This window comes from Pectinophora gossypiella, chromosome 20, assembly GCF_024362695.1.
Source record: "Pectinophora gossypiella chromosome 20, ilPecGoss1.1, whole genome shotgun sequence".
Classification (NCBI taxonomy): Eukaryota; Metazoa; Arthropoda; class Insecta; order Lepidoptera; family Gelechiidae; genus Pectinophora; species Pectinophora gossypiella.
Genome location: NC_065423.1, coordinates 11,602,872 through 11,617,403, shown reverse-complemented (window position 1 = coordinate 11,617,403; position 14,532 = coordinate 11,602,872). Strand labels below are relative to the sequence as shown.

Below are 14,532 nucleotides of genomic sequence, written 5' to 3'. Positions count from 1 at the left end.
AGAAACGTTTTCTGCGTTATTTGTACAAGAGGAGGTGCGGGTATTACCCATACATGTATCCAACGCTCTTTCTCCAGGGTCGCTTGGGTTTTGACTCATTACAACTGCGGAGATACCTAGCACTTGTCAGATTTGCCCTAAGTATCATCCGGGGTAAAACTGACAGTGCCTACCTGATTGAGCGCTTGGTGCGTGTGTTTGTGCCGACGTGGCGGGGACATCCGCCGCGCCGCGCGCCACCGCTGCTGATGCAGCCCGCTGCGCGCACGCAGGCGCACCGCCACACGCCGATATTACGTGTATGTGCTCTTCTCAATCTCGTTCTCGCGTCCGCACCACATTGCGACTTGTTTGAGAGTGCTATTGGATGTTTGTTGAGTGAATGTGCAAAAGCATTTGAAAAATTGATGCCTGTCAGTAGCATAAGTTAAATAATAATTATTTAATTGTTATGTATTGTCTCATTATTATTAATTGAATTGTTTTGTTATTATTTGGTGTATCCTTCCTTTATTATTGTTCAATTTATCATTATAATATTGTAAATTTGTTTTAGGCCCATAAGAATCTTGTTTGTAACGCAATGGTTTATACTGTAATGTTGCAAATGTCTATATAAATATAAATAAATAAATAATAGCAACGTAATTATCATGGATAATTACGTTGCTATTATTTATTTATTATTGAATAATTATTTAATTATTTATTGAATAAATGATTCTGATTCTGAATGTTGAAATTGCATATTGTTAGATACACTACCTATCCATTACTATTTGATACCTAAACTAAATAATCTGTACCTTTCTCATTCAAAAGATATAGGCGGGACCAGTTAACTTGTATATATACATTGTTTTAAGTTTACGCGGTTATTATCATAATTAAAGCACATAATAACGGGTTCTTACCGCGTTTAAATGGGGATATGAGACTCCCGTCTATGAATTATGGATCTACCTACTCCACTCCAATCTCATCAGTGGGTGAATTTCAACAAGTCTCATTTTTTTATCATTTCGGTGAGATTTTTTATTTCAATACTTTTCTTCACATATTTGACGACAATTAAAACTTTAACCTATTTTAAATTATGTGCGTGAGTGGGCATCAAATACGATCGAAACTTACTGAGATATTTAAAATTGAATTTTTATGAGTCCACTGAAATGATAAGTACCCACTGAAATGATATAAATGTACACCGAAATGATATAAATGTACACTGAAATGATAATGAGTCCACTGAAATGAATTTAACCCACTGAAATGATACAGTCAAGAAAAATTGTGCTGCTTAGCTAGGGTTCCGTACAATGTGAAGTTCCATTTATACATTAATAGCCTAATACGTCCTACTGCTGGGCACAGGCCTCCTCTCAATTAACCGGGGGGGATGGGGGGGAGGGTATAGAGAATACTTCATCACGCTGCTCCACTGCACGTTGGTGGAGATCGATTTATACATTCTTAGATAAATAGTTCAATACTTGCTAAATAAAAAAATAGTTTAATACTATTTACTAATAGAAATAGATTGTTGTTCGTTTCTTTCATCGTGCAATAAAAAATGCATTTAGTTGTTGTCAATATGTGGAGCCGTGGTAGCCTAGTTGGTAGAACGATTGCCTCTCACTTTGAGGTCGCAGGTTTGAATCCAGCACAGGCCTAATGCTAGAGGGATGATGCTTATTGTCAATATGTCTTTTTGTGACTATTGTCATTGCTTCTTTATTACTTACCTACAAATTTTTTTTAAAATAAAGATTTTTATTGTGCATAAATGCACAAAATGCAAGCAAAATGCATGATGAATGTGTGAATGATAAAGGTACTATTTTTTTTAGTAAGATGATCCGTGCTTCGGAAGGCACTTAAAGCCGTTGGTCCCGGTTACTATTTACTGTTGTAAGTGAGTAATCGTTACGTGAGCCATGTCAGGGGTCCTTGGCGGCTCAATAGTAACCCTGACACCAGGGTTGACGAGGCTGGTATTCCACCTCATAACTCACACGATAAGAAGACTATTTTTTTTTGATAGGTCAAAATAGGTACAAAATGGTAGTGGATCGGTAGTATACCTGACATTATGCAGTTTTTACATTAAACTGGTCCCGTCATAATCCTTTTTCATTTCAGATGAGTTGAAAGGGTCGTTCGATGTAAACAAACCAAAGGCAATTTTCTGTCAAAGCAACAAGGCATCCGATATTCAGTTAGCTCTCAATGAGTTGGAACTAAATGCTGCAATCATCACCTTTGACAAGGGTGACTATCTGACGAGTTTTGCTGAACTCTTGGACAGGTTTGGTGATGATATGACTGTTGAGAATTTCAAGTAAGTAACACAAAAACATACCTACATACAGTCATGAGCAATATAATGTACCCACTTTAGGACTCTGTCGCACTAACATATTTGACATTTAATGAGACTTACAGTTCAATTTGTCTTTGTGACATGGTACAAAAGTGTATCATATTAATGCTCGTGACCGTACATAATGTTACGGAGCGAAATGACACATGACTGTATCTAATTATTAATATAATGAAGAAAAGATCACAAAATAATACTTAAGTACAGTATAAAAAACCAACAGGCAATTAGCCTTATTAATAGGTAGGTATTTGTTTTTTCTTGCAGCTTCTTTTCCCCGGCTATACAGGTTGTGAGAAGCTGCAGTAGTTTTAGGCGGATGAGACGTTCGTTTTGTAAAAATTGACGATTCAAAGTGTAACTATGTTACCTACTGAATAAAGATATTTTTGAATTTGAATTTAACAATATGTTCTATTTCAGACTTTACAGGGTCCATATATATCGATATATAAAATTAAATACTTATGTTATTATTTTACCTTAAAAAGTTATGTAAAAAGAGCCTAACCTTTAGGCAGGTAAGACCAGAGTACAGGAAAGAACAATTTGAAAACGAAAAGATGTCAGTCTCCTTACTAATAAAGAGTTTTTACAACGGGAACTTTGCCTTTGGAAACATTTTTGTAAAAATGACACATCACTGAGTGGGTGTACTAGACTACTCTACCTACCCCTTTGGGGATGTAAGGCTTGTTATGTTATAAAAACTTCCAAGCCAGCAAAGGACTAGAACTGTCTGTCGAAGGCTAAAGTGAATAGCCATTTGTTATGTAAGCGTGATCCATTCTCTACCGCATCCTCACTTACCATCAGGTTAGATTGTGGTCAAACGCGAGCCTATTGTAATAATAAAAAAAAAGATTTGCTGCAAATGGTATTAAGAAAGAAGAAAGAAAGAAAGAAAGAAAGAAAGAAAGAAAGAAAGAAAGAAAGAAAGAAAGAAAGAAAGAAAGAAAGAAAGTATTTATTATTAGAGGACACCACAGTAACAATACAAACACAGTAGGGGAAAAAAATATATTACAGAAAATCACAATTATTAACAAAAACCTCACATCCCACACGATAAGAAGAAGATTAACAAAAACGTAAAAGAAACAGAAAAATAATAATAAAATACAAAATTAAATTAAATTAACTACTTGGCCGGACAAATGGGGAGCGCTGAGGGCTCTCACCCGGTATAACATTTAAGACACAGGCTGAGGGTGCCCAGTTTTCGTCCTTTCCGCTTCAATGGGCAATTAATTTTGTATGTTTAATTAATTTTCAGAGCGACTGACTTCGATCCCGAAGACACGATTGCTGTTTTGATTCCCACTAGTGGGACCACCGGACTGCCGAAGTCAGCTGCCGGTACTCACAAGAATTTCACTATCACTGGACCTTATTGGTGGTGGGTTTATTCTTAGACTTTACCTAGAACACCAAAGAAACACCAAAATGCTAACTACAGCGACCTGTAGTATAGGCCATTAATCAGAATTTACCTTTTAAAAAGGTCTGGGAACCGATAGACAGGCAAATTACTAAATTGTAGTCAATATTTTGTGTTTTTTTAAAAGAACGTCTATTGCCGTGTGAAAGGACTTTTTTGCACCTTCTTTTCCTCGGCTATACAGGTTGTGAGAAGCTACAATAGTTTTGAGCGGATGGAACGTTCGTTATGTAAATAATGACGATTCAATATTTTTGAATTTGAATTTGAGTTTGAATACTAGTTTGAATACGAGTTTAAATACGAGTTTGAATACGAGTTTGAATTCGAGTTTGAATACGAGTTTGAGTACGAGTTTGAATACGAGTTTGAATACGATTTTGAATACGAGTTTGAATACGAGTTTGAATACAAGTTTGAATTTGAATTTGAATATGTTTCCTTCTGCAGGTCCCGTTTCGACACCTTTCCTGGCCCAACAAAAAGCGCGTTGGTAGGGTCCCCTCTGCAATGGCTGACCGCATTGCTACACGTCATAATGTCTCCTATCTTGCGATATACCAGACTTCAGTCGGCCCTGCCGCTTACGAGGGATCATGCTTATCATGTTATCAATACTTACAAGGTGAGTCTTTCAATTGAATGTCTAAAATTACTTTGAGATCCCTAGTTTGGTTAGGACATTACAGGCTGATCACCAGATTACCCAAAAGTAAGATGATCCATGCTTCGGAAGACACGTTAAGCCGTTGGTCCTGGCTATTAGTCGTTACATGAGCCATGTCAGGGGCCTTTAGCAGCTCAATAGTAACCCTTGACACCAGGGTTGATGAGGTTGGTAATCCACCTCACAACCCACACGAGAGAAGACGTCTAAAATCCCATGTAATTCTGTTAATAGAACTTCTGATAAAAGTTCTGTCAATCAGTAGTTACCTTATAAGACTACTTTGAGTTTTTCAAATTAAAAAAAAATATATATTGTATAAGTATGGAAGAATATTCTTTTTAGAATATTCAAGTTTGTTATGATCGAAGCAAAAGGAATTCCATAGTTTCTGCTTACCCCGGTGGGAAATAGGCGTGAGGTTATGCATGCATGTCTTGTCTATTCCGAATTCATCAATGTTCCAAACTAATATGATTAGGTAGTTAAATGAACAGTCACCGCGTATATACAGGGTGTTAGTGACATCGTAACGAAAACTTGATTCTGAGTTGATATCAAGTGGAATTTTCCGTCGTAAAAGTATGGAACTGAAAATAATAAAACAGTACTAAAATTTTCGTGAATTATCCGACAGGAAATTCCACTTTTTTTACTTTGATGGGTTTTCTCTTGGCCCCAGACTTGCCCGAATGCATTGACGAGGCGTAAGGTGGAGCGAACTCGCCCAGAAGGTGCCTGTTCACTCTGGCCTTGAAAGCACCCGGGTTATATGCATTCGGAAATACAGAAGACGGCAAAGAATTCCACTTCCTAGCAGTCCGCATAATGAAGGACGATGCGAAGCGCTTTTTGCGAATAGTTGGAATATCCACCAAATAGGGATGGAGCCCGGCCGTATGTCTGGAAGTCCGAAGATTAAAGAGGGATGGTTGAATGTGCTCGTGTAGATCGCGGGCACACTCCCCGAAGTGCAGTCTGTAGAAAACCGACATACTGGCAACTTTTCGCCGATGTGCTAAGGAGTGTAACTTAACGTGTCACTGATCATCATCTAGGCTCTTCGCTCCGCTGAGTCCAAAGCGGCAAGTTGGTCGCCGTCCCATAAATGGCTGCAATACTCCACACTTGATATCAACTCAGAATCATGGTCTAAATCATCCCCCTCAAAAATATAATGCTTGCCAACATTTAGTTCATCTTGCGATTAATGTAGTTCTGATTATCCAAATTAGAAATATAGTCTTGAGGTTATGCTATATGTTGTCTTCCTCCAGCCATCGTACTCCACTCTCAGCCCGACCTTCATGATCAGCTTGATCAGAGAGAGAGACAAGTGTGATTTCACCTGCTTTGAGGTCATATACCTTGGGGGCAGCGCTGTGTCTGCTGAGCTTCTAGCTGAATTACAGGTAATACTTACCTAATCTATTGGCAAAAGTAACTCATAGGACCACCCTGAACCACTTTACAAATAAAAAATAAACCAGGGATGAACGTGGGTTTAAGTATTTGAAAGCCAAGCTAAATTGAATCCAATATCATACAATTCGACTGAAATTTGCTTGGCTATCAAATACTTTTTTTTATTATTCAAAGTAACAATAAACATTTTACAAATCAAAACTGTGTCTCATAAACCTATCGACAGGTTTTTCTGTACACCGCAACTCATCGTCTGTTTTTACATTTTGTAGGTAGATACAATAAAGATATTATACTAAATGGATAGATGAGTACACACAGGTAGTGAAGAAGTAGATAGTTCACTCGTTACCGCTTGCTAAACATGTTAAACCTCACACGACATAACTATAAATAAATAGTGATGATTATACTCTACTCGCCGTTGAGTGACTGAGAGTCTGACTGGCTTGGGTTTCAACTGTTCCTACAGTGTCCTACTTAAACCCACGTTCTTCCCTGTTTTTTTTTTTGTGAAAAATCAAAATCAAATGAAATCATTTATTAAAATGTAATATAATAAAATGTTAGATAGTACAAGACCTAATCTCGACTGATTCGTCACTATGTTTTCCTTTACCGTTGAAAACGTGATAGGTAGTCTTTTAAATATACTATTCAAACATGAAATCAAAACCAAAGTCGAAATCACTGATTTAGCTTCGTGCTGGGGTTCGAACTTGCGATGTTACAGTAAGAGTCAAGAGTTCATAGAACAAACACATTACGTTTGTGCAATAAAGTTATTATTATTATTATAAGAAAATTATTTTTACAGGAAATCGCCCCAAATACAGAGTTCCGAGCTATATATGGGATGAGTGAGATGACCTCTATCGGTCTCCACCCCGACGACCCGCCGCCAGACTCCGTTGGCAAGCCTCTGGGATGCCATAAGTATCGGGTAGGATAACGTAAATAGATTATATCGCCCCTTATACGGTCACGAGTATTAATATGAAACCGTAAGTCTCCTTAAATGTCAAATATTATAGTGCGACAGGGTTCTAAAGTGGGTACCTACATAATATTGCCCATGACTGTACACAGTGAAAACCATGTAAGCGCCCGATGAAAAACCAGATCTCTCATCTGGTGTGATTTTTGTTAACGAAACCTCGCAATAGATCTCGTAAGCTAGTTTCAATTCGGGTAATTATGGTCCTAATTTTTTACTCGAAATTGAATTAATTATTGAAATAAATCGACGCATCAGAATGTGAGTTCTCAAAGAAATACGCTGCTCCACTAGTGGTTGGTACAGTTAGTCCTAGCCAAAGAAAGGACAGTCTCACAAAGTGATTCTACGTGACGCCAAAGCCTGGACAGTTTCTACAAACAACATCGTTTTACACAGACATTACACATTGACATAATCGTACACGCGCATCTGTGTGTGTGACGTCAGACGCTATGGCTCAAGTCTAAACTATGTTCGAGGGGGGTGAGGTAAACCTAGTTCAGACGCTGGTGGGGAGCGTAGTATTATTCCTTATTCTATGCCAATGCTGTAACCGAAGAAAAAGTTCCACATTAAGTCCATAATAAAGAAGATTTAATCGCCGAGTGCACTTAAAATGATGGACAAGGTACTAACAGATAAGGAGTCCGCGAAAAGCGTAGGGCAGATGTGTGCGTTACCCCAACAAGAAAGTATCTCCTAGAGTTATATGAGTAGAACGTATAGTTGGTGCCTTATCTGCTGTAAATGTGCCCCCACATAAAAAATGTGTGCCCCCTGTCGTTTCGAAAAAAAATCGAAAAAACGATTCTTGCTGGGGTAACGTTTTTCTAGCAGGAAAATTCTAAACGAATGATCGGAGAGAGAAAAACTGTGCATGGCCAGATAGCTTATATGTGTGCCAAAATGTGCCCCCAAAAATAAAATCTGTGCCCCTTCAGATTTTCGAGATATTGCATTTCCTGCTGGAGTAACGTTTTGATGAATAGTATATCTCTAAAACCATTGCATGTGCCCCTGTAGAATAAACATACGCGAGTAGCTCTTAATGTGTGCCCCTTTGTGCCCCAATTAGATTTTAGAAAATATTTATAGTTTTCAAGTTATCGCGGTTTTATGAAAACCCGAAAAAACATCGCAGCGCCTAAATGAGACAAGGCATAACTTCGCTGAAAACTATATTCGGTCTTTCTTGACGCTAATAATAACCATACAAAGTTTCAAAAATGTTCATGCATGCGTTTTTGAATAATCTTGCTAAAAGTAAAAACGATGGTGTCATAACTTTGACGGCAAAATACAAGGAACTGGCACAATCCCAGATGTGTAGGTGTAAACCAAAATCTTGTGCCTTTAGTCAAAAATATATGGTGAAAATATTGAGCTTCAAATGTTACGCATTAAGTAAATATAAACAAAAAACCAAAATATGTAAACAACGGCTGGTTATCCGACCAAATCTGAATGACTACTAAAAAGCGACGGATTCATACATATCGATGACTATCTTTACTTTACTCACTAACCGGTTCACACGTGTTGTGCCTGAGTACACTGAAGTAAAAAAGTAATAACTAATAAAATAAAGTTGTTATTGGATTATATTTTAATAGCTGTTTCTATGACCTTACACATGATTAAGTACATTTATAAGAGCCATTTTCAAATAAAATGTACATGTGACTAACATGCTCAAAATCGTGACCAAACTGTTTTGTGACATACCTGTATTTTTATACTAATGTAAGTCACATTTATTGTAAAGCAGAGTTAAAACTATGTCTCAATATTTTCACCATATATTTTTGACTAAAGGCACAAGATTTTGGTTTACACCTACACATCTGGGATTGTGCCAGTTCCTTGTATTTTGCCGTCAAAGTTATGACACCATCGTTTTTACTTTTAGCAAGATTATTCAAAAACGCATGCATGAACATTTTTGAAACTTTGTATGGTTATTATTAGCGTCAAGAAAGACCGAATATAGTTTTCAGCGAAGTTATGCCTTGTCTCATTTAGGCGCTGCGATGTTTTTTCGGGTTTTCATAAAACCGCGATAACTTGAAAACTATAAATATTTTCTAAAATCTAATTGGGGCACAAAGGGGCACACATTAAGAGCTACTCGCGTATGTTTATTCTACAGGGGCACATGCAATGGTTTTAGAGATATACTATTCATCAAAACGTTACTCCAGCAGGAAATGCAATATCTCGAAAATCTGAAGGGGCACAGATTTTATTTTTGGGGGCACATTTTGGCACACATATAAGCTATCTGGCCATGCACAGTTTTTCTCTCTCCGATCATTCGTTTAGAATTTTCCTGCTAGAAAAACGTTACCCCAGCAAGAATCGTTTTTTCGATTTTTTTTCGAAACGACAGGGGGCACACATTTTTTATGTGGGGGCACATTTACAGCAGATAAGGCACCAACTATACGTTCTACTCATATAACTCTAGGAGATACTTTCTTGTTGGGGTAACGCACACAGTTCAGAAGCTGCTTTTAACAGCCTTCTTCTTGTTGTGTGGAGTTCAAAACTATTAAGGTGGTCGACCACACCAACCCGGCTACGCGACGCAAAGGTGATGTTAATAATAAAATCATTATTACAGATTGTGGATATAACAACTCAGCAAGATGTGACGGAGCCTCACAAACAGGGAGAGCTCTGGGTTAAGGGACCTGGGATTTTCAAGGTATATTTTGGTTATTAATTTTACGATCCGCATTGCCGAAATCTGCACTTAAGATAAATTAAATTCAAATTCAAAAATATCTTTATTTAGTAGGTAACATAGTTACACTTTGGATCGTCAATTTTTACATAACGAACGTCTCATCCGCCTAAAACTACTGCCATAAAAACGCTTAGGCCCGGTAGCGGGGTTCGAAACGGCGCTCCCCGTTTGAGAAATATGTAGTACTTATAGAAATATGTTTTTTTTATTATACATATAAGAAAGTAGGTACCTATCTAAAGTTTTTTCGAGAAAATAGTATATTTTAAAAGGGATAAAATAAGCGTTTGTAGGTTTTAAAATATAATACTTATTATCCGAAAACTGTCAAGTTTCCTACTAGTGAAATCTGTTACTTTCTACTAAACGTAGAACACGAAATTACTATGTAATTTGGTATGAAAAAGCACACGTGACGTCATAGAAAAAGTAATGAAATGTGGGACTTATTTTTACGTTTTTCTTGATTTAAATTCGTAAATAAATTAAATAGAAAAAAGAAAATGTATTTCGTTAGTTTTAGATCTGTCTTTATTTAGTAAGTAATCGGAATTTCATAATTATCTTGAACTTAGTACTTGACCTAATTACATTATGTTTTGTTGTCTCCAGGAATACTACAACAACCCAAAAGCTGTGGAGGAGTCGTTCGCAGAGGACCGCTGGTTCAAAACTGGTGACATCTTCTACAGGGACGAGAACTGGAATATGTTCTTCGTGGAGCGATACAAGTTGCTACTCAAGTATATGAGCCATCATGTGAGTTTTTTTCTCTATCCTATCGTGCTTTACTGCTGAGCAAAGGCCTTCGCTCTTCTCTTCCACAATTCCTTATCCACATAGATGTCTTGCCCCTTCAAAGGCATCCAAATCGTTTTTCCATCTACTTTTGGGAGTTTCAAATCAAATCAATTTATTTGCGAGAACACATAAAATACAAAATGGTGGTAAAATAATTCAAATGACAATGTGGTGATGTGTTTTCATATACTTACAAAAGTATTTTGTTTGACTTGCGCAGTGTTGCAATCATTATTTATCAATCATTAGATGGATGTTAAGCTACTAAAACACACACACTCATCCTTAAACACTATAACACACGTACACGCACTCTCACAAATATAACATCATACACACCTACACACATACATCATTCACGCAAATTAGTTTAGGTATATGCATATTTTTGTTGTTCGAGCACTTGGACTATTTCGGATATAAATTATATAGTTCCACTCAATGCTATTTTTAAAAACTGTAAAAACTGAACACTGCCTCTCAAGATACAGGTCTCCTAGTTTGAGAGACAGGGTTACCTTCTGCTTTTAAATAGCCACCAACAAAATTATATTTTATTGCAAATGTAATGTTTTAAAAATATGTAAATTGTTCTTGTTCTTGTTGTGTGAAATAAATTTTTATTTATTTTTTTTTTTTTTGATGACTGATAGGTGTCAATAAATAGCCCGGGCGAATCAAATAGGCATTTCGCTGATATGCAACCCATTTGACGTAAAATTTTGAGAGGGTGTCAGCACCATTATGAGTGTAAATCCTCCAATTATAGCACAGATACACTCATACTACAACCCCGGACATGCACAAACAACCTCGTTTTACACAGTTACTTCACATTGACGTTATTCTACAGTCATGAGCAATATAATGTACCCACTTTAGGACTCTGTCGCACTAACATATTTGACATTTAGTGAGACTTACAGTTGAATTTGTCAAAAAAGTTAATGTAACATGGTACCAAAGTGTATACATATTAATGCTCGTGACCGTACACGGGCATTTGTGTGTATGAAGGCACCCATACGATTGAAGACTAAAGTAAGACCGAGGGGGTGGAGGTAAACCTAGCTCAGCCGCTGGTAGGGTGCGGAGAACCGCCGTTCTATACGTAGTATTATTCCTTATTCTTTGCTCATACGTCAATCACATCTTCCAGATTTCCCCAGTAGAAGTCGAGAACGTGATCAGACAACACCCAGGCGTGCTGGACGTGGCAGTGACCGGGATACCGGACCCGGAGTGCGGGGACCTGCCCGTCGCTTGCGTCGTGCGCCGCACCGGACATGACGTCACTGCTGAAGGGATCAAATACTTGGTCAAAGGTACGTCTATACTTTAGGCGCAGCCCGGCCACTTCATACAAAAATGACGTTTTACACAGACACTACTCATTGACGTTATCGTACACGCGCATCTGTGTGTGTGACGTCTGACGCCCATACCCTTGAAGACTAAAGTAAGACCTTACTTTATATAAAAAAGCTTATTATGAGATTAATTAGGTAGTCATTAATCTTTGGCTAACACATAAGTACTGTTTTACTTTGTTTAATTGTGTCCTAACTAAATGTTATCATGTGCATAGCTGTAAGTCATCCATTAATAAATAAATAAATAAATAAATAATAAATACAAGGAATAAAAATAAAATTGCTTTTCAAAATTCTAGTTTAAGTACTGAAATTCATCTTTTACGGGATTATGTATTATGTTATGTTTTTACAATAAATTACCAGATAAATTGAATTTGTCAGAAAATACATCTAAAGATCACGTGAAGCTTACTTTAATATGTAAAACGCTTATTATAAGATAAATGACTACCTAAATGATAAAAATGTTTAGTATTGAATGTGTTCCTTTAGTTATTAAATAACTTGTAATGTATACCCTCATTGATTTAAAAGATGTGTTGCTGTTGCAGTTTCTTGTCATTTCTTCTCCTCAGCCATAACACCTTGCGAAATGACGTAAATTCAAAAATGTTACATTGGTCTTCAACAAGTTTATCTATGATAATTATTTTCTGGTTTTTCTGACCGAGGGGGAGTTAGGTAAACCTAGCTCGGGTGCTGCTGATGAGCGGGGAGTTGCCCTTCCATAAGTAGTATTATTCCTTATTCTTTTTATTTAATCGGAGATGTCCTTAGAAAGGGTTTAATACGATCTGAAGCGATGGATGAATGTGAAGGAAGCAAATGGAATTCTATAGTCTCTGCTTACCCCGATGGGAAATAGGCATGAGTTTATATATGTATGTATGTCTATATATTTATTTTATTTTCTTAGGTAGATTAAAAGTCAAATAATAAAATATACATCTAGACAATAGATGTAAACAATGCTAATGAGAAATCTCCACAAATAGATAAAGAGTTACGCGTTGATAAAGAGGCAGGTAGATGTCACATTAATGTGATATTAATTGAAAAAAAAAAAAGGTTTGGCAAGCGTACGTTTGACAGTTGTAATGCTGGTACAAAACAAATCTAAATCACACTGCAATTTACTGAAATCGTGACAGGCACGAATTACAAATTAATTTCAATATTTGGTATTCATCGGAAATTCGCGACACCCCGACACTGTAGATATAGGTTACGAAAATTGTTTGGTAGGGGGCCGAGCAAAGCGAGCAGTACGTTAATATACAAAATTTCCAAAACTTACTTTTTTCCTGACATTTATGCTTCAATAATTCGAGCTCCTCCAAAATAATATTTCGGTACTAAAATATGTATTAAGAGTATTCTGAGTAAAAACTTTATGACGAGTAATTTTATAAACAATGTAGGATAGGAAGAACAAAATTAGGAACAAAAATGTTATGACAAAAAAAAATATGAACAAAATTTTTATGAAGAAAAAATTTATAGGAAGAACAATTTTAAGCGAGCCAATATGGACCCCGTCAAAATAACGCCACTGAATATTTGCGTAACATTTTTAATCTTATTGTTTCAGCCAACCTCGCAGATTCGAAGCAACTTCGTGGAGGTGTCGTCTTCCTCAAAGAGATACCGATGACTACGTCAACTAAAGTGCACCGACGGAAATTAAAGGAGGCAGTTCTTCACATGCAAAGGGAATAATAGAAAAGAGAATACCAATGCACCAATGAGTTATTACTTTATTTTAAGTACAGTTTTCACTAACACACTTGGCTCGACCATTCTAGACGGCGATACGGTACCACCTTTCACGTTGGTCTTAACAGAAAACTCGGCGAGGTGTGGGTACTTGGGAATTGGGATACACTCTTTATGTTATGAACTAGTCCTTCTCTCTTCTTTTTTTGAATTATGATGCGAGTGTAAATGGTAAAGTTAGAAGGAGAAGGCCTAGGCGTACATACCGCGATCAGATCCGAATGTTACTAAACCAGCGCAGCGTGTATGAAGACTTTGATGGAAATGAAAGAGCCGAAAGTGGTGTGTCATGATTGCGTGTACAGGGAAAACCAGCCCACATAAACAGCCTATACTTATAAGTCCCACTGCTGGGCACAGGCCTCCCCTCAATCAACCGGAACCACGCTGCTCCAATGCGGGTTGATGGAGGTTTTTTACGGCTAATAGCCGGGACCAACGGCTTAACGTGTCCTCCGAAGCACGGAATCATCTTACTTTGGCGGCGAGGGTGTGCTGCCGCCAAAGGATGTTTTCGGGGTACCGGACAGAGCACAGTACCCCGCTAGCCACAAGTTTAAAGTGTGACTAGGGATCGACGATCCAGGTTAAATCACATACTTCCGAAAATGCATTTCTCGGGAATGTGGGTAGTCCTTACGATGTTTTCCTTCACCACTGAGCACGTGATAATCATTTACGATACAAAAATGAATTCGAAAACAAAATCGACAATCATTGGTTTAGGCCTGTTCTGGATTCGAACCTGCAACCTTAAAGTGAGAGGCAAACGTTCTACCTACCTAAAAAGTAAACGAAATTACTTACTTAAAAGTATGTACTTAACAAAAAGTATTTAGCTATAACTACGTACTTATTTTTTTGCCTCTTATTTATTACTTACCTATTCAATTACTTACCAAACTATAGTATCT

General features: G+C 37.2%; 2 protein-coding genes across 2 annotated transcripts in view; one reads left to right on the top strand and one right to left on the bottom strand.

Moving 5' to 3' along the window:
• LOC126376230 (luciferin 4-monooxygenase-like) overlaps positions 1-14,401 on the top strand; it is a 29,968-nt gene extending 15,567 nt beyond the window's left edge. The window contains exons 4-12 of the mRNA XM_050023495.1: positions 2,143-2,341; positions 3,660-3,782; positions 4,275-4,449; positions 5,769-5,903; positions 6,734-6,859; positions 9,540-9,623; positions 10,278-10,424; positions 11,626-11,791; positions 13,434-14,401. Coding sequence (XP_049879452.1) covers positions 2,143-2,341; positions 3,660-3,782; positions 4,275-4,449; positions 5,769-5,903; positions 6,734-6,859; positions 9,540-9,623; positions 10,278-10,424; positions 11,626-11,791; positions 13,434-13,561 — 1,283 coding nt within the window. The 3' untranslated portion in view covers positions 13,562-14,401. The remainder of the gene's footprint in view (positions 1-2,142; positions 2,342-3,659; positions 3,783-4,274; positions 4,450-5,768; positions 5,904-6,733; positions 6,860-9,539; positions 9,624-10,277; positions 10,425-11,625; positions 11,792-13,433) is intronic.
• Positions 6,952-14,532, bottom strand: part of LOC126376229 (luciferin 4-monooxygenase-like) — a 72,176-nt gene continuing 64,595 nt past the window's right edge. Inside the window, exon 13 of the transcript XR_007567696.1 lies at positions 6,952-6,975. The gene's annotated coding sequence lies outside the window, so the exon portion shown is untranslated. The remainder of the gene's footprint in view (positions 6,976-14,532) is intronic.